General features: G+C 45.2%; 1 protein-coding gene across 4 annotated transcripts in view; it reads left to right on the top strand.

The window, feature by feature from the left end:
• Nucleotides 1–5510: 5510 nt before the first annotated feature.
• Nucleotides 5511–17989, top strand: part of PRPSAP2 (phosphoribosyl pyrophosphate synthetase associated protein 2) — a 45217-nt gene continuing 32738 nt past the window's right edge. Inside the window, exons 1-3 of one of the 4 annotated variants that reach the window (XM_061599773.1) lie at nt 5515–5869; nt 11573–11690; nt 16872–17023. In XM_061599773.1, coding sequence (XP_061455757.1) covers nt 16905–17023 — 119 coding nt within the window. In that variant the 5' untranslated portion in view covers nt 5515–5869; nt 11573–11690; nt 16872–16904. Of the gene's footprint in view, nt 5870–8665; nt 8809–11572; nt 11691–16871; nt 17024–17989 lie in introns of those variants that run through there. The other 3 variants (XM_061599774.1, XM_061599775.1, XM_061599776.1) reach the window with 3 other exon arrangements.

Here is a 17989-nt window from a genome sequence, read left to right as displayed (position 1 = left end):
GATTTGTCTCCATCCTCCTCCCTGCTGAGTTCTACAAGGGCCAAACTAAGACAGAGGAGGAGGAGGAAGCTGACAGCCAGGGTTGCCCCCTGGGCTGGCTGTAAGTCAGGCACGCAGGTGGGGTCTGGCTGAGGGCAGACTGAGGTTGCTGAGGCACTGCCCCATTCGCCCTAATGGCCCAGCCTCCACTGGGAGTGTTTCAAAGCATATGGGAGTCTGTAAAAGCAAGCACCAGAGGTATGCATAGGAGAGAAGAAACTCTGCTGGAAGAACAGCATGAGTTGGGGTTTGATGGGCATGGCAGGTCTATTGAATCCTACAGCTTTCATGGATTTCCAAAGGGTCTTTTAGTTCCACAATAAATGTGTGGTTGTGTTACTTAATTATTGCAGAGGACCTAGGCATCTTTTCCCAAACTGCTGTTGTTGCTGCAGGGAAGCTAATCCCCAGTGTCCAAACAGCATTGCTGAGAAAATGTGATTTCCCCTTTGCAGCTAGAGTATAAATTATGGTAGTGAGTGTGGTTGCAATGTGGTTGTGTGATTATTATTGGCACCTCCTGGATTTGGTCAGTAAAATCACCAAGTACTGTGTGTTTGCACAATTTCTTCTCTCTCTCCCCCACCCCCCAGTGTATGTGTGGATGGATGGGTGGGTGGATAGATGCATAGATATATAGATAGATAACTGCTCAGATTGTAGAAAGCCAATTGTGGGTATCACCATATTCATGTAAGAAATAGATTATGCATTGACGGAAATGGTTGTATAGATGATTTAGTACATTATTTATTGTACTGCCCACCTGCCCTAGAAGGAAATTGTCTCATCTTGTGTTACAATGTAGCGAGTGACCAATACAGAACATAGTTCTGTATAGTTTGGGGAACGGCCATAGCTCAGGAGCAGCAGAACCAGGGCTGTGGAGTCGGAAGCAATTTTGGGTACCGACTCCGACTTCAAAATAAATTTTGATTGACAATTTTTTTAAAATATAAATTCAAAATGTCAAAGAAGCTTCCCATGAAGTCAGCTGTAGTTGAGCATTTCACCATAACTCAAGATGGGAAACATTTTGTGTGTCAGTGTATGACACAGGACCCAGACGAAGACAAATGCTGTGATGCCAAGATCAGCGCATATTCAGGCAGCGATAAAAATGCTCCTATGAGAGCTTCCAATTTAAAAAGACATTTACAGCCCTTTCCAGGGCTGTGGAGTTGGAAGCAATTTTGGGTGGAGTCGGAGTCGGACAGTAGAAAAATAGAGGAGTCGGAGTCGAAGGTTTGGCGTACCGACTCCACGGCCCTGAGCAGAACATCTGCTTTGCTTGCAGAAAGTTCCACGTTCAATTCCTGGCAACTCTAGGTAGAGCTGGGGAAAGACTCTGAAGCTCTCAACAGCCACCACCAGTCAGTGAATGTCATAATGAGCTAGATGGACCAACAGTCTGGCTCAGTATAACGCAGTTTCCTATGCTCCTAAATAACAATTTAGTTGTCATCTGATGAATATGGGCATGTATTGTATCAAGCTGCATTGTTTGCAAATGCAGTAAAGAAAACCAGAGTGAGAATCCTGAGGCAAATGTCAGTTTGTAAAGGTGGCCCTTTAATTTGAGCAAGCTAATTCTTAGAGTAGCCCTCGATTGCACTGAATATGAATGAAGTTCCTTTTGTGGTGGAACTCTGACCAATTTTTAATTCAATTCAGTTTTAATTCAATAATTTATATGTATAGGGGTTTCATCACAGTTAGCTCTGTATTTAATTATGGCCATCACATTTTCCTGTCTGAAAAGTGTTGCTGCTGTTTAAGCTTAAACATCTTAATTGTTGCAATAAATAAATAAAATACACATTACACTGTGTATGCGTGCTGATATTTTTAGTTGTCTTAAGTATATTTTATACTTTAGCAGAGCAGCTTGTAAAATTCTGAAGCCTGGAAAAAATGCCAAGGACCATGTAAATGAATTGCGAACAGAACTGGATTAGTTTCTTTTTGCAGGGAGCGAACTTGAACTGGAATGAACTCCTTTTGAAATGAGTTTTCTAAGCACTGGATTTAACTGACTGATTTATGATGACTTAATCTCTCAAAGTGTGAGTGAGTGTGCAGAACAGACACACATTGTTGAGCTACGCTGAACACATCTGAAACTGAGCTTCAGTTTCATACCACCTTTGTTTTTTTATGACGATGAAGCCATATTATCAATTTCAGCCACATCCTAACCAATTCCTTTTTACATGCCTTCTCTGCAATCCAGCATGCAGCTTGATGCTTTTAAATAACCCATTTCTGGGCAGATTTAATTGCTGGCAGTTGCAAAAACTATAAAGGGTAGGGTAGAAAATTGATTTTCTTTTTCTTTATAGAGCTGCAAGGTTCATTACAGGGCAGCGCTTCTGGGTCTCAGAAATTTGTGCAGAATGAAGAACTGCCATGACTTCCTACCTAGGCCAATAGCAAATATCTTGGGGCAGTTAATCGGTTTGAATCAGTGATCCATACTGGTTTGGTGGGAAATGTTCCGTCAGGGAGGGGGGCAAATTAGATCAAAAACAGAGGAGGCAGCTTGGTGATAAGGCAGAAACAACAATGGGCAGGGCTAGCCCAAGGTATTTTACAACCACAGGCAAAGGACAAGAAATGGAGTGGAAACGCATACTGAAACAGAGTGGACTGGCAGATGAATTTTACTTCTATGCTAGTAACAGTTTAGCAACCTCCAGGACACCAAGAGGTGGCAGATGCCCATTGGGATTGGTGGGGCAGAAGGCAGGGAGCCCAACAGTAGGTGAAATCAGAGCCAGTAACAGGCAGACCCAACTAATTATAGTTTTGGCCCCATCTTCCTCCCTGCTGAGTTCTACCAGGGCATCATGGACACAAGAGGAGGAGAAAACAGACAGCTAGGGCCACCCCTGGACTGGTTGTTAGTAGGAAGACAGGCAGATGAGGGAAGACTGAGCTTGGTGGAGCAGTGTCTTATTTGACCTGATAGATCAGCCTTGGTGATTATGTACTTGGGGGCTGCAGCCAGGCTAATTCAAGGTGTGCATAACAGGCTGGTTTAGGGTGCACATGTAACACGCACATCTCTAATCTCCAACAGAAAGGAATGACCCAAGGGATAAGGGAGGTAGCTACCACTACCACCCCAAAACATCTTCTGCTTCAGATGATTGCCTCTGCCTAATGATAGGGCTGACTCTTGACGGTGAAAGTCAGACTGCAGGACAAAAAGTCCTGGCTCAACAGTCAAAGTGGCCAAGGGCCCTGAAGCAGGCTCAGGATTGGCCTTACTGAAAAAATATTTATTTACCTAGGGTTCCCAACCAATCACTAAATGGCAGGGGAGGGGAACCAGTACCAACACCAGCCTTGGAAGCTGGCCAATTAGCAGAGATTTCCAGCCCACAAAGGACCATAGCATGGCAGGGAGGGGGGTCAACATATGAAAATAATCCAATAAAATAGCACATTTTCTTTCACCGCTCTGTAGATGTGGGGAAACGCACCTGTTCAAAATCCCTCACACCCAGAGTTTCGCTTGGGCTGACGAAGGTTCAGTCCTGTTATGTGTTTCTAATGCCCACACTCAACCCCAGAACAGATGAAAGTAAAATGGATAACAGCACCTCTGAGCCAGTGCAAAGTGCCTTTCCTTCAGCATGGAGTACCTGCAGAATGCTCCCAGGCATCAGGAAGGAGGGGAAGAATTTCCAGATCCGATATTAACTTCTGGCAGCATCTATTTGTCCTGCAGAAGTTATGAATTTAAAACTTGGGTGGTTTTTTTTCTAAGCTGTGAGGATGTGGGACATCGGTGCGTGTGTGTGTGGGTACGCAACCTTCCAAGAAGGGATGGGATCCCAAGGCTGGGCGAGCCTCTTTCCCCTCACTCGCGAGACATGGGTGGGTTGCATACCCTCTAGCAGAGGAATCTAACTGATTAATATTGGCGGGGGGGCTCCAACTTATTTAGGAAGAGTATCTGCTTTGTTCTGATGGCATTTCCTGTGTGTAGTTTTAGGAGAGGGGATCAGAGATGTTGTCTTTTCCCCCACTTCCCTTTCAATGTCAGTGATGGATTACGGAGCCCATATCAAAGGCTTTGCTTGCAGCAGCAGCCTGCATTCACACAATTATGTTCACAAGGACATAAAAAGAGCCCACCTGGATCCGTCCAAAGGCCCATCTGGTCCAGCATCCTGTTTCCAATCGTAGCCAACCAGATTCCTCCAGGAAGCCCACAGAGCACAAGGGCAACAGCACTCTCCCGTAGTTGCTCTCCAGCGATGTCATTGGTATATTGTCTCTGAATATGGAAGTCCCATACAGCAACAATCCGTGCTTGAATTATGGAGAAGGGTGAAGATTGGAGGGGGGGCTGTAATGAAATCCTTCTCTTGACCCACTTCCCACTTTTATCCAAATCACGGTATTCTTCCTGTAGCGTTTTTTAAAAAACAGTCGCTGGAAGGGGCAGCATAAAAGGTAGGAAACGTAGTATTGGATTGCAGCCTAAATGAAAGTGTTTATGCAGAGTCTGGGTGGCCATCTGTGAAGGATACTGTACTTGCAAGATTCATGCACTGAGCAGGGGGTTGGACTCCATGACCTCCAACTGTAAATTCCTACGGATCTGTGTTGTGGTGGGGCACATTATTGGTGCTGAGTTGGGGAGGGCAGAAGCAACAAGCTTTAGAGGTACAGGGAGCTGGCTGAGGTCAAAAGGTCTTAAGAAACCCTCTCCTAAAGGAATTCTCAGATGATCCTGTTCTCATTTGGCACAGAGACTAGGGATGCGCTGCAGAGATGGCAGGAGGGAAGTGGCCTGCCCTGTTGAATGACACCCATGTCACACAAACTATTGGAAGCAGGGTCTCTGGGGAGGGTGCACGCGCACTTGTGCATGCACCTCAATAGTGGGGAGAAAAGAGCTGGTGGTTCCTTACTAGCCCGCTAGAAGGAAAAGTGCATTTATGATGGGAGGTGGCAGAAAGCGCTTGCAACCCAACAAGTTCCTTCTCCTCCTGTCCATTCTTGTGTTGCTCATAAAACCAAAAAGAAGGGGGACCGGCTGAACGCGCGAGTTTGGCAGTCGTTAGGAAGAGCAAGTGTTGGGCAGAAGAGTCACTGAACACGCTGTTTGAGGGGGCGGGAGAAAGGGCAAATCCTGAGGAGGAGGGAGAAGATGAGATGCTGAAACCACATTTGGGGGGTCTTCAGAAAGGGTAAGTGTTGGGGGGAGGCCAGCCGCTGAACACGCGTGTTTGAGGGCCGGAAGAAAGGGTAAGTACTGAGGAGAGAGATGCTGAAACCGCGTTGGAGGGGTCGTCAGAGAGGACTAGTGCTGAGGGGGGCGAAGAAGAGACAACGAACACGCGTGTTTGGGGAGTCGTGAGGAAGGGCAGATGTCGACGGGCTAACGGAAGATACGCCGAACCTGTGTGTTGGGAGCGTGGTGAGTTAGGGAAGTACTGCGAGAAAGGAAAGACGTGTTTGTGAGGGGAGCGTGAAGAAGAGCAGGCGTCGGAGCGGGAGACGCTGAACACGCGTGTTTGGGGGGTTGTGTGGAGGTTTTCTCCAGCCGCGGCACTCTTCCTTCCCCCTCCGCCGAGGACAGAGGCAACTCCGAAGGTGGCTGGCGGCGAGTGCCTCGCACAGCCGCTCCGCCCACTCAGGCCTTTTATTCGTTCCGCCGCCATTTTGCAGCTGGACTGAGCTCGTCGCGTGAGGAGGAGGAGACGCGAGACGCGGCGGGGGACGGCCTGGTCTGGACCGAGCGGAACGCCTGCGGGTCTTGCCAGCCTGCCGCGCCCCCTTTGTGGGGGCCTGAGAGGAACTGAGGCGGCCGGTAGGTAACGGGGGTGGCGGCGGCGGCTCCTCCTGCCCACGTGGCTCCTCCTGCGCCCTCTACACTCGGAGCCACAAAGCCCCTCGTTTATCCATTTTTATTTTCGGGCGGGGTGTGTCTTTGTGTGGGTGAGAGGGTGATATTGGGGCAGGGACGGAGGGCGCTTTTTGCCCTTCCAGTGGGGTACGGGAGGCCCGTGTTTATAGGCAACGGCTTGTTTGCTTGGATGCCTCCCTCCCGCGGGCACACTAGCCAGCTAGGTTGTGTGCAACATATGCGCGTGTATTGTGGGAGAACGGGAATAAATGTATATGCACGTGCACGCATTTATAGCGATATTTATTTCTAACTGTGTGTGTGAGAGCATCTGTTTTGTGTGCGCACGTTTTTGTGTGTATATATGTGTGTATCTGCATCTATAAAGTGTGAGTGTATAAAAGCTTGCACGGATACACTTACATATGTTATACTCTGGGTGCGTGCGTGCGTGTATATATACGTGTATGTCAGTGCACACAAAGACATGTATCAATCGGTCATTCATATCTATGAATACTTGGGCGGAGGACCTCAAACCTAATAGATCCTCCTTGATATAATACAGCAGTGCTTAGATATTTAATTTCCCCCCCTATGTATGTGTGGGATTTTTTTCCCCTGATCATTGACTGTGGCAAACTGCTTTGAAATATATTTCATTTGAGGGCTGGGTTATAAATAGATGTCGTTCAATGAAAGTGTGTGTGTGGAGATCATTGTGGAGGAGTTGGTGATGGAGGGGTAGGAAGAGGGAAGGGTGTGGGTGGGTGTTTGTATGGCCTTTTCTTCACACCAGTTGTGTGTGTGGGGGTGGGGTGACATTTAAAGGCAAGCTTTCTACCTGATGGAGGCTTCCCCCCCCCCCCGTATGTACCTATTGCTTTGCTCTTTGGATTGGGATGTCTGCACGCTCATAGACCCCGAATCTGCATCTCTGTTTAAAGCAACATTTTTTAAAAGGTGGTGACTGAGACATGCATTAATCCCCCCCCCTGGTTATTATGCATCCTTGGCCTAACTTCTCTGTTTAAAAAAAAAATTGTGAAGATGTGTGTGTGGGATTACCTCCACACCATCATAAAGCAAAAAGGTGGGGCTGTCACTTTTTGCACCTCTCCCTCTTTCCATCCCAAGCAGTATAAGAACAACTCTGGCCCAAACATGATTACTCGGTTCTAGCCTCTGTGTGTGTGTGTGTGTGTGTGTGTGTGTGTGTGTGTGTGTGTGAGTGAGTGAGTGAGTGAGTGAGTGAGTGAGTGAGTGAGTGAGTGAGTGAGTGAGTGAGTGAGAGAGAGAGAGAGAGAGAGAGAGAGAGAGAGAGAGAGAGAGAGAGAGAGAGAGAACCAGGAGGTCTTTCTTATAATTTACATTAGAGTGTGACCTTATTGGATTCTAATGCATGCACACAAACTCTTGGAAGATAATGTGTAGAGGGGTGTGGTGAGAAATCATTTGAATGGTGGTTTTCTGAGTTTTTGAAGTATTCAGAGCCCCTCTCCCCGCCTCCAGTTTGCGCCACCAGGTTAAAGAAGGTTTGCATATCACCTGGAGGACTAGGTAGCGTTAGTGGTCATTAAAACCACTTTCTTCTGTGGCCCCTAAACAGCACCCTCCTCCTTTCCTCCCCCCTCCCCGCCACAACAAAATAGGGGAGATTTTCCCAGATCTTTATTGTTCTGTGTTCACCTCTGTCCTTTAGGGAAGCTACAGCAGGCAGGGTGCGTCTTGTTGTTCATCTTGCGTGGTGCTGGTGTGGATACACAGTGTTGATCCCCTGGGCTGGTGTCTTTGGTACGTCTCCATTATCCTCATCCTTTCAGCCGCACAGTAACAATGGCAGAGGCCTTATGCACAGAAGCTTCCAGCTGGGAAGCTTCATCCTTTGGGAGTTGCTGTTCTCTCTCCTCTCCCCCCCTATCTCCTTTCATCTGCTGAATGCCTTTGTGATCCAGAAGGTGTCAGGATCCCAAGGCTGTTGTTGACTAGGATTTGGACCAGCAGAGCCATTTGCTCTGGGCGCTAAGGGTGTGGTACATAACGATAGCCAGAAGAACATAGAATCAATCAGGTTTTTCAGGGTAGTTGATTTTATATGCACTGCCACCCTATGGGCTTGTGGAGCAGAGTGCAAATTATTCCCACTGGCCTGAACTGTGTGTGATGAACTGGAACTGTGTCCCAAGAGAGCCACTGTGTGAAGTGTACACCTAAATCTTTCTCTGTTTTATTATTGTGTAACAATGATCATCTTTCTGTGTTTTGCCCTGTTGTGCTTGTTGGGGAGGCTGACTTTCTTGGCTTCCCTCAGAACAGGATGGATGCTCTCTGTCATTTGCTAGACTTCTAAATCCTATAATGGTCTTTTTTTGTGTGGTGAATTGAACTAACATACTTATTAGGCAGTATTGTACTCTGGTTTTGCTCCAGATTTAGTACTGGGGAGGGGGGGAAGCAATGCTTCATGCAAATTGGTTCCTATAGTTGTTGCTGAATTAGGACCAATCTTCTGTGTTTTGGCTTTGCACTTTTCTACTTCTGAGTTGGGAAAGATCCCATGCTTGGCTTCAATATAATTTGCACAGATGTAGTGCTTTAGAATGTTAATTATGCATGTAGTTTTATCTCCATTGTGGATAAGTGCTTCTTGGGCCTGTTAGTTTAGAAGTGACAATGTTTATTTATTTATTATATTTATACCCCACCTTTCTTTTCATGATAGAAACTCAAGGCGGCTTACATGTTGTTCCCAGGCAGTCTCCCATCCAGGCACTGACCAGACCTGACTCTGCTTAGCTTCAACAGGGAGCTGGCCTTATGTGCCTTCAGACCATAGCCTGGGACTACTGGATGGTACAAGCCATCTCCGTAAATGAGGTTGTCTGAAAGACGTCTGCTGCTAAGTAGGTTTGAACCCTAACCTACAAGTCACCAACTATTTCAAGCCCATGGGTACATTTGGATTTTTAAGCAAGTACTGTAGGTGCCACTTCTCTGCCCCCTCCCTTGGATCAGCGCTCCCCCACCATCTATCCACAGAAAGAGTGCACAGACTTCACTATTCCAAGGTATCTGGGTAAAAGATTAATCCGGTAGAATGAATCTGAGCCTTGAAAAGCACATAGAGCAGAAAGAGGAAGTGGAAAAGAGTGTCACTCTTGCAACTTCCTCTTTCAGCTCTATGTATTCTTCAAGGTAGCCACCCTCGTCATCTCATAGCCAATGGGGCAGTGAGTGGGGAGCTCAGAGGCCTCATGGGTACCAGGGAAATATCTCAAGGGTGTTATTGTGCCCATAGTTGACAATCTGTCTACCTCTTATCAGCCTGCCTACTTTTATCTTCCTACTAGAATTGATAAGTGGTGGTCATAAAGTGCTGAATGGCTTAGCGGTGCTAAATTCAGAGTTGCAGTCCTAAGCATACTTACTAGGACTTGTTGAACTTTGAGGAGTTGCTTGTGAGTAAACGTGGTTGATCTCCCCCCACAAGTCTTCTGTGGTTCTGTTCAGTGCTTAGAACCATTTTCTTTACTTGCATTGAGTAAATTTAAACATAAGGGGATCATCTTTCCTCTATACTTTCCTCTAAAGCACTTGGGAGTTTACATTTTGTGATCGCTGCTGCTTACAAAATGAAAAGTAAGTGGGGACGGAAGAGGAAAATAAGGTAATCCAGATGTGTGTTGCTATATTTTCTGTTGGCTCTTTGGAATTGCACTGCAAAGCAGACCTTGTCATTCTGGCTGCTAAGATTTTTATTCAGTTGCAATTATGGGCAGAGGTTCCTGAAAGCAAGCAACTAGTAGTCAATAGAGAGAGCATGAAAATTATCAGAACTGGTGCGTCTCACTGAAGCTTTATTTAAAGCAAGGGTGGCTAAACCTGTGCCCCTCCAGATGCTGCCGGACTGCAGCTTCCATCATCCCTGACTGTTGGCCAGGCTGCCTGGGGCTGATGGGAGTTGGAGTCCACAAACATCTGCAGGGCCCACAGGTTAACCACACCTGTTTTGAAGAGTACTGCCATCTGGAGCCAGTGCAAGCTGCAGAGGATTCTGGGTATGTTATAGGCGTAGCAACCCATTAGTGTGTGTGCTTGTTCAGGAAATGCGTAATTTCAAAATGAGAAATTGGTTTTTAACTGCTCTGTGCCATCTTAAAAAGAGACATTTGGTGGCATTCTGACACTTAAAGGAATTTGTGTTTTGACTGCAGAAAACGGAAACCCTGTAGAGGCCTGAGGTATTTTAACTCCAGGCTGCTGATCAGGCATTTGCTGGTTGCTGTCTCTGGGCATCTCTTTGATTAGCTGATGCCTATCCCCTTCCCTGCTCTGACTTTTACCCTAAGGATCTGTCCTTCCCCTCTGTTTTGACTGCATTTGTGCATGGCCATTTGACAGGCAGTTGATGCATCTCTGAACTGAAGAGGAAGTCATGAGATCCCAGTGCCTTTATATTTCACAGGTTGTTTTATGAGCCTCTATAGCAGCCTTTCCCAACCAGTGTGCCTCCAGATGTTGTTGGACCACAATCCCCATCTTTTCTGACCATTGGCAATGCTGGCTGAGGCTGATGGGAGTTGTGGTCCAATAACATCTGGAGGCACACTGGTTGGGAAAGGCTGCTCTATAGCATGAGTGTGGAACCTGTGGGCCCTGCAGGTGTTGTTGGAGTCCAGCTTCCATCAACCCTAGCCAGCATGGCCAATTCTCAGGAATGATGGGAACTGTAGTCCAACAACATCTGGAGGCCACAGATTAGCCAGGTTTAAAGTCTAATGCCTGCCTTGGTTGTGCTCCATCGGTCTTGGCAATTGTTGTCAAAGCATTCATGCAGCTTACGTCAACCCGGTGCTCTCCAGATGTTTTGGACTACACATCCCATGAGCATGGACATGCTGGCTGGGGGCTGATGGGAGTTGTCCAAAACATCTGGAGGGCACCAGGTTGGAGAAGGCTGCATTAGCGAGAGAAAACGTTTGCTTGCTGGATTGTGGTTTTCCTGTTGTCCTTGTGGTGACATTTCTGCCTGCCTTCTGTTTTAAAGGAGCAGCTTCTGCTTTTGATGTTGAGCACTTTACCATCCAGTTAGTTAATTCCATATCTATTTAACAAGAGTCTCTGAAATATTTCTTCTTTCAAAATCAGCTTCTCTGAAATGGGCACGGCTCCGATTTATACAAATGAGAACGTGGCATGATGTTGGAGGCTCTGCCACAAATGAGACTCTCCATCCTCCTTTTGATTGTGAAATTCCACAAAGTCTGCACAGACAGAATGTGGCTTGTTTGCAGAAGCTGGAAGAAGAGTTTTAATAACGCTCTCGCCCACTATTAGTCACAACTATGAATAATAATATTTTTATAGCTGCCACTCTACAAAGCAGGGGGAATCGCTATCCTTGATCGTAATCTGTATTGACCAGGTCATTATTTGTCTCTGGTTATGTGACACATCTGTGACAACATAGGTGATGTTTTAAATTCTTGAGGTTTAATATAAACTTAGTATATTGTATATTTTTATCTTTGTAAGCCGCTTTGACACCTAGATGGTAAAAAGCAGGATATAAAAATTTAATATAAATCAATAATTGGGGTGAACTTTGTTTTGTGCTCTTATTTTCCATATTGCTTAATGGTTATAGTCTCTCTTTTGTTTCCATAGGTAAACGTTTCAAAAGGATGCTAGTGGCGTTGTTCTCGAGAGGAGAGCCAAGTACAAGAGGGCTCTAGCACCGTATGCCAATTTTGTAAAACTCTTTGCTTGGCTGCACCCTTTATTTGTAAGTGCTTTTCTTAAAAATACCTTTGCTAGCTTATGGAATACTTTTTAATCAGACCTGAGTGCCAGGAACCCTTAATACAACCTGGGAGCTGGCTTGTGTGAACAAGTGTGTAGCCTGATCCAACAGTCTTATGTTTTGAGATGGGTAAGGTACCAGTGCTGGAACTGGGAGCAAGCTCCGTGCTCTTTTGAGGCTCGGGCAGGGGTGGGGAACTCTTTCCAGCCCAAGGGCCACCTTCCCTTGTTAGGAACCATCTGAGGGCCAGAGGCAATGGTTGGGACTCTTACCTTTCTAGGGTAAGCTACTCTCCAAGCATGCCCCATACAGTTAAGCAATAGGCATTATCGCAGTTCAAGGACACATTCCACCCAGGCAAAAACACTCAAGGATGGCGTAGAGTAAGGCTGGGGTGTGTAGTTTGGGGAGGGGGAATGGGAGAGTATCAAGGGGCAGATAGAGAAACCGGTGGGGGGGGGAATGTTTGGATCCTGGCCCAGAGGCTCCCCACTGCTGGGCTAAGGCATCCCAGACACACACATCTTCACTATTGTGGGGCCCTGTTTTCTTGTGCTGAATTGAATTCTCAGGGTTGTGTCCCACGCTACTCCTCCTTGGGGTAGATCCATTAAAATTAATAGATGTGTCTAACTTAAGGCCATTGATTGGGCCTACTGTGAGTAGAAGTTAGATATGACTCTCATTTCTGCACACAAGAGAAACAACCATGCCATTTCTCACAAACGAAACAGAAAAAAGCTCTCTTTACCCGTGTTGCCCCAGCCCTTTAAACATTTAAAGAAATCAGAGGTAGAATTGTAGAGTTTCTATAGTTTATTTAAAATGCAGAGCCAAAGGCCGACACAAAAGTAAAATAAATACAAAGTAAATACACCAAAACAGTAAAAACGCATAGATTCATTTACAAAGCAGCTATTTCCTCAGACGTACAGAGATGAAGTTAGCTTGAAGTTTCCGAGCTGCTAACACAAACAAAGATACTTTGTGAGTCACCTCCGGAATGAAATCAGACATTAATAAAATTATTTTGTCGTCTTCTGGGATCGGCCCAAAATCATCTATGCACCTTTTAAGAAGCCTAATTCTGGGAAGCTGATAGATTGGACAGTGGAGCAATATATGTGGTAGATCCTCCTCCGTTTGAGATCCACAGACACATTTTCTCAAATCCTTTTGAATCCCTGCAATCCGTCCCTCTCTATCGGCATTAGGCAAAGAGAAGAAATGTATTGCTGTAAATGCGTGCCTAAGGCTGATAGGGAGGGGCTGCGCAAGATATGCAGCGCAGTGATGAGCGGTCTTAAACCTCCCATACCATGGGGCCACCCTAGAGTTAGTTACAGTTAAATTGTCTAAATATTCACTGTATTGGAAGACAGCCTCACGTAATTTTTGTTTAGTTGATAAGGAGAGGAAGTCCTGAGTAGTAAGATGATATCTTTGTAATAGTTCGTCTAGTTTACTGTCCCATAGATTAGCAGCAAACGGATGATTAAGACAAAGTTTTAAAATTTCCTTGCCCTGGCACACACATAAATTGTAGAGTTGGAAGGGCCTATCAGGCCATCGAGTCCAACCCCCTGCCCAATGCGGGAATCCAACTTAAAGCATCCCTGAGAGGTGGCTGTCCAGCTGCCTCTTGAATGCCTCCAGTGCTGGAGAGCCCAACACCACCTTAGGTCATAAGTTCCATTGCGATACCACTCTAGCAGTTAGGAAGTTTTTCCTGATGTTCAGTTGAAATCTGGCTTCCTGCAACTTGAGCCCATTATTCCGTGTCCTGCACTCTGGGACGATCGAGAAGACATCCCGGCCCTCCTCTATGTGACAACCTTTCATGTACTTGAAGAGTGCTATCATATCTCCCCTCAGTCGTCTCTTCTCAAGGGTAAACATGCCCAGTTCTCTCAGTCTCTCCTCACAGGGCTTTGTTTCCAATGCTAGATAGGATCTCTTAATGACTTTAAGAGACTGTAATCTGACGGGGGGGAGGGGACAAATGGCAGATGGTTGAGTGAATGACGTTGCAGCCTGGCACTGAGCAAAACAGAATGTTAAAAGATGTTCAGCGGTCTTAGGAGGTGCTTTTCTTTGCCTTCTCTCTTACACCCCCCAATCATCCAGCTTGCACAGTAGGCAGATACCACAGGCTAGTTTACATTTTGCTTTGGTAGGTAGACCCTGCATGTACTATAGCAAGACTGAGCTTTGGATTAACATTCCCACACACATGTCCCATCCCTTTTGGGAGAACAGGGGCTCTCAAACATTGTTCTGGGGAGCCCTGTCATATCTTGGAAGCTTATTGGGGTTCCTGGGGGAGGAGATGGCTTGTGTGGCCAGGTGTCTCTGGAAGATACCTTGCTCAAAACTGCTGAGCCTCCTTGGTGATGTGCCATCATAGGGGAGAGTTGGGTGTCTTCTGCTTCACCCAAGGTGTAGCAGGTTTGTCCAGGCTTCTTATGAACTGAAATGTGCTTCCCTGGCATCCTCTGCAAAGGATTGGGCTTCCATAAGAAATGGCCAGGAGTTCTTTAGTATATTAGCTTTTGGGGAACTTTTTTTTTAAAGAGAGATGTGTTAACATACCAATGGTTTTCAAACTGATGTGGGGTATCCCAGTGATAGATTATCTCCTTGTTGCTGATAGATCATGTGTATGTCTGTTTAAGACTGGATTTTATGTGACGGGCTTCATGTGATCACTGATGAAATAATAGGTGTAACTGTGTGTTCGAATATTTTTTAATTGAAATTGTTTTTTGGAATGTCTTTAACTGCTTTTAGTATGTTTTTTTTTCCTTGTTAAATTGTTTTGTTTATGTTTGCTGCTCTGGACTCCTTTAGGAGGATGGGCGGAATATAAATTCAATTAATAATAATACACACAGTAGGGAATATAAGTTTGAACCTATAGGCCATGCTGCTCCCTGTGCCTATCCTAAATGCTAGGGCAGCATTCCCAAACCTGGTGCACTCCAGATGTTGCTGGACTCCAACTCCTGTCAGTCCCTGCCAGCGTGGTAGTCCAGCAATGTCTGTAGTAGAGCACCCACTGTCTGCACTTTCTGGAGGCAATTGGAGACCTTTTTTCTCCCAGCAAGCTTTTCCAGCTGGATTAAAAGGTCTCTGCCTTAGGTGATCATTTTCTATTGTTTTTAAAACCTATATTTTAGTAGATTTTTGGTACTGTTTTAAAAGCTATTTTTAGCTGTTTTTATGGTATGCTTGAGATGCATGTAAAAGGTGATTCATAAATAAATAATAATAGTTGCAAATGGATCGGGGGAGGGAAATTCTAGTCTGCTGTTTTGCCTTTGACAGCAGCTTGATGTCCTGAAACCAGCAGAGCATTTTCGTAGCATGGAGAAGAGCATTACCATCTACTTACGTCTGCATATCAAGCTGCTGTTACAGGTACAGCTGCAGTTTCTGGCTGAGAAGCTGGCAACCCTAATGGCGCTCTGATCGGAGCAACTTGATCACTGAGAGGAGCTATCTGAGTTTCCTCAAAGTCTGGTGTGGGGGAGCCCCTGTGGGCCTCTGGATGTTGCTGAACTACAGCTCATATCAGCCCTAGCAAGCGTGGCCAGTGACCATGGATGATCAGAATTATGATTGGTTTATTTGTATACCACTTTTTCGCCAAGGCCTTGTAACACTTCAGGTTGTTTTGGGTTACCAGAGATGAGATGCAGACAAGAGATTTGCTTACAAAGAGTTAAAATTTATTGAGTAACTTACAAGCATACAGCCAAGTAGTCCAATAAAAGTGGAACAGTCCCACAGCTCTGCAGTGGCTGGGTCAGACTGAACACCCATACTGGGCACAAGAAACACTTTTATAGCATGAAAATTGGCATATAACATTGGCAGGATTACATACAATATTGGCATGAATACATACATAAATGATGACTTTAAGGTATCAAAGATTACATAATGGCACCTATTGCCTATAATTGGCTATTCTGACCTTTTCACAGAACACCTTCAAAAGCAAACTAATTGCTAGAAAACTATATTATCTTCACTGGAAACACCCTGGCATCCTTCCTTGGCAAACTATATGCCTTCCCTATCTTTATCTCTATCTCTGCTAACAAGCAGTTGCTATACAATCTTTCTCTTGACCATTACTTGACTCATCCTCCTGCCTGCACTAACAAGCAACTGCTGCACTATCTGCTCATTGACCGTCCTTTGACTTATCCACCTGCCTTTGGAGTATAACTTAGATTTAAGCCAACTATGAAATACCCACTGATAAACATGAATATATGCCTAATTGGGCTCCTTTGATGCCTTTGAACTAATGAGATATATTCCTAGCATCATACTGGGCAAGCCATCATATCCTCATTAGAACACCTAGATAAGGTTCCAGGTAGTTATGAGGTGATCTGACATACCCAAGGATGCTGGGGCCTGAAAAGGGGGAATACAAGCCTTCAGGCTAGCTAACAAATACATACTGAATATATATTGATTAACTTAAGGCTATAATAGCTTGCTTAGAATCATTTGCTGGCACAGGGTATACAGGCCTCCAGAGCACGGAACAGAACAATTCAGAAGAAAATGTAATAAAATTACAGTAAATACAAATTCAAAAGTATACCACAATAAATCAATAAAAATATAAAGAACAAAAACCAAGGCACACTTTAGATCACACTTCATGTATTCAGGGGTTGCATTTGTGCTCTCACCACAAACACAGCTGCCACCCGCAAACAAGAGCCCACACAATCAGCTTCCCCCTGGAGGCAGCTACAGTTGTGGCAAAGTTCTTGCAGTTGCTTTCCAGGGTGGGCTGGCTGACTCAGCCTTTTGGGCCCTCAACAGGCTACAGTTCTCCAGGTGCAAAAACAGGTGCTGGTGCAGTAAAGGGCTTGCGGGGAGAGAGCTAAATGTAGGTCCCAGCTAGCAATAGTTCTATTACTGCTACGTGGAGAGTTGTAGTTCAGCAACACCTGGAGTGCCTAAGGTTCTCTACGCCTGCTCAAAGTAGTTCTGAAAGGGTTGCATTGCATCAGCAGAGCATACGTGTCTGGCAGAAAATATTGAAAAGCAGACCTTGGCTCTCCACGGTCTTCTTCCTCTCGCATTGTTAAGCACTGCTTATATGCTGCTAATGTGCTTTTGATCTTCTTGCAGTATTTTAAAAGCGGGAAGACAAAGGAAGATTTGATGTTTTGTGTGGCACCCAGTGGAATAGGACCCATCATGAATATAACGAAGGGTGGGCTAGTGCTGTTTTCAGCCAATTCCAATCCATCATGCATGGAACTATCAAAGAAAATTGCAGAGTAAGTAATAACAGTCTCCTTTAAACACTCTCTGCTTGACTCTGTTTCACTTTGGGGCATTGGGTCTGGTTAGTATGAGCCTACAATGCAACCTTCAGCAAGATTAGGGTTTATTGTCAAGTTACTTAGTAATGCTCCAATGCTGTTTTTGTCAAGTTAAAGTGACATTTAAGGTACTGAGTGAATACAATGCAGTTCTTGTTCTAGCAAGCTAAACCTGCTTATTTGATCAACATCCACTGCCTTTAAAAATCATCCGTCTGACTTTCCTGGGAAAGTTTAAGATAATGGTTCTTAATCTTTGGTCTGAGGACTGGGTCCTGGTTGCTGCAACCAAAAAAGGGGGAGATTTCTGAAGCTTTTTGACGAGTCTACTGTGTGCTGAGGAGGCAAGCCACTTCTTGGTGCAGATTTCAGAACTGAAGCCTGGTTTGCCTCTTCAGCAGTGCTTCAGTTGAAACTCAGAAGAATGGAACTGCGTGAGTGAATTCAGGTTCCAAAATGGAAAGCAGCTGAGCAAGACCCTCTTAGCAGTCCTGCCATGTTTCTGGTTACAGGAATGGAAATATGGTGGCTCATGAAAAACAGGTGAACCAGAACAGCTAGTTCTTTGAGTCTTTAAGAGCCAGTGGTATGAGAGCTGTTTTTATAAGGTTTGGAGCCTAAGGGTGTGCTAGATTCAAAAGATAACTTGAAGCTTGCCTGATCGTTGCGGGCTTGGTTTGCAAACTGAATTGTTACTTATTGAATTTGAATTGAACTGATATCCCGCCCTTCCTCCTGAAAAAGCCCAAGGTGGCAAATACATAACGAAACAAATTAACAACAACAAAAAAAGCATTCTAAAAACAGTTACAGATAAAAACATTCTTTCATCCAGTGATCTTTAGATTGCCAGGAACGGCCTCCTTCAGCCATCAAATGGGTAAACAGGAATGCTTTCAAACTCCTCTGAAAGTCAGTAAT

The sequence above is a fragment of the Rhineura floridana genome, chromosome 17, assembly GCF_030035675.1.
Source record: "Rhineura floridana isolate rRhiFlo1 chromosome 17, rRhiFlo1.hap2, whole genome shotgun sequence".
Taxonomy (NCBI): Eukaryota; Metazoa; Chordata; class Lepidosauria; order Squamata; family Rhineuridae; genus Rhineura; species Rhineura floridana.
The sequence above is the reverse complement of the archived record's forward strand: the minus strand, read 5'-3'. Positions and strand labels throughout refer to the sequence as shown.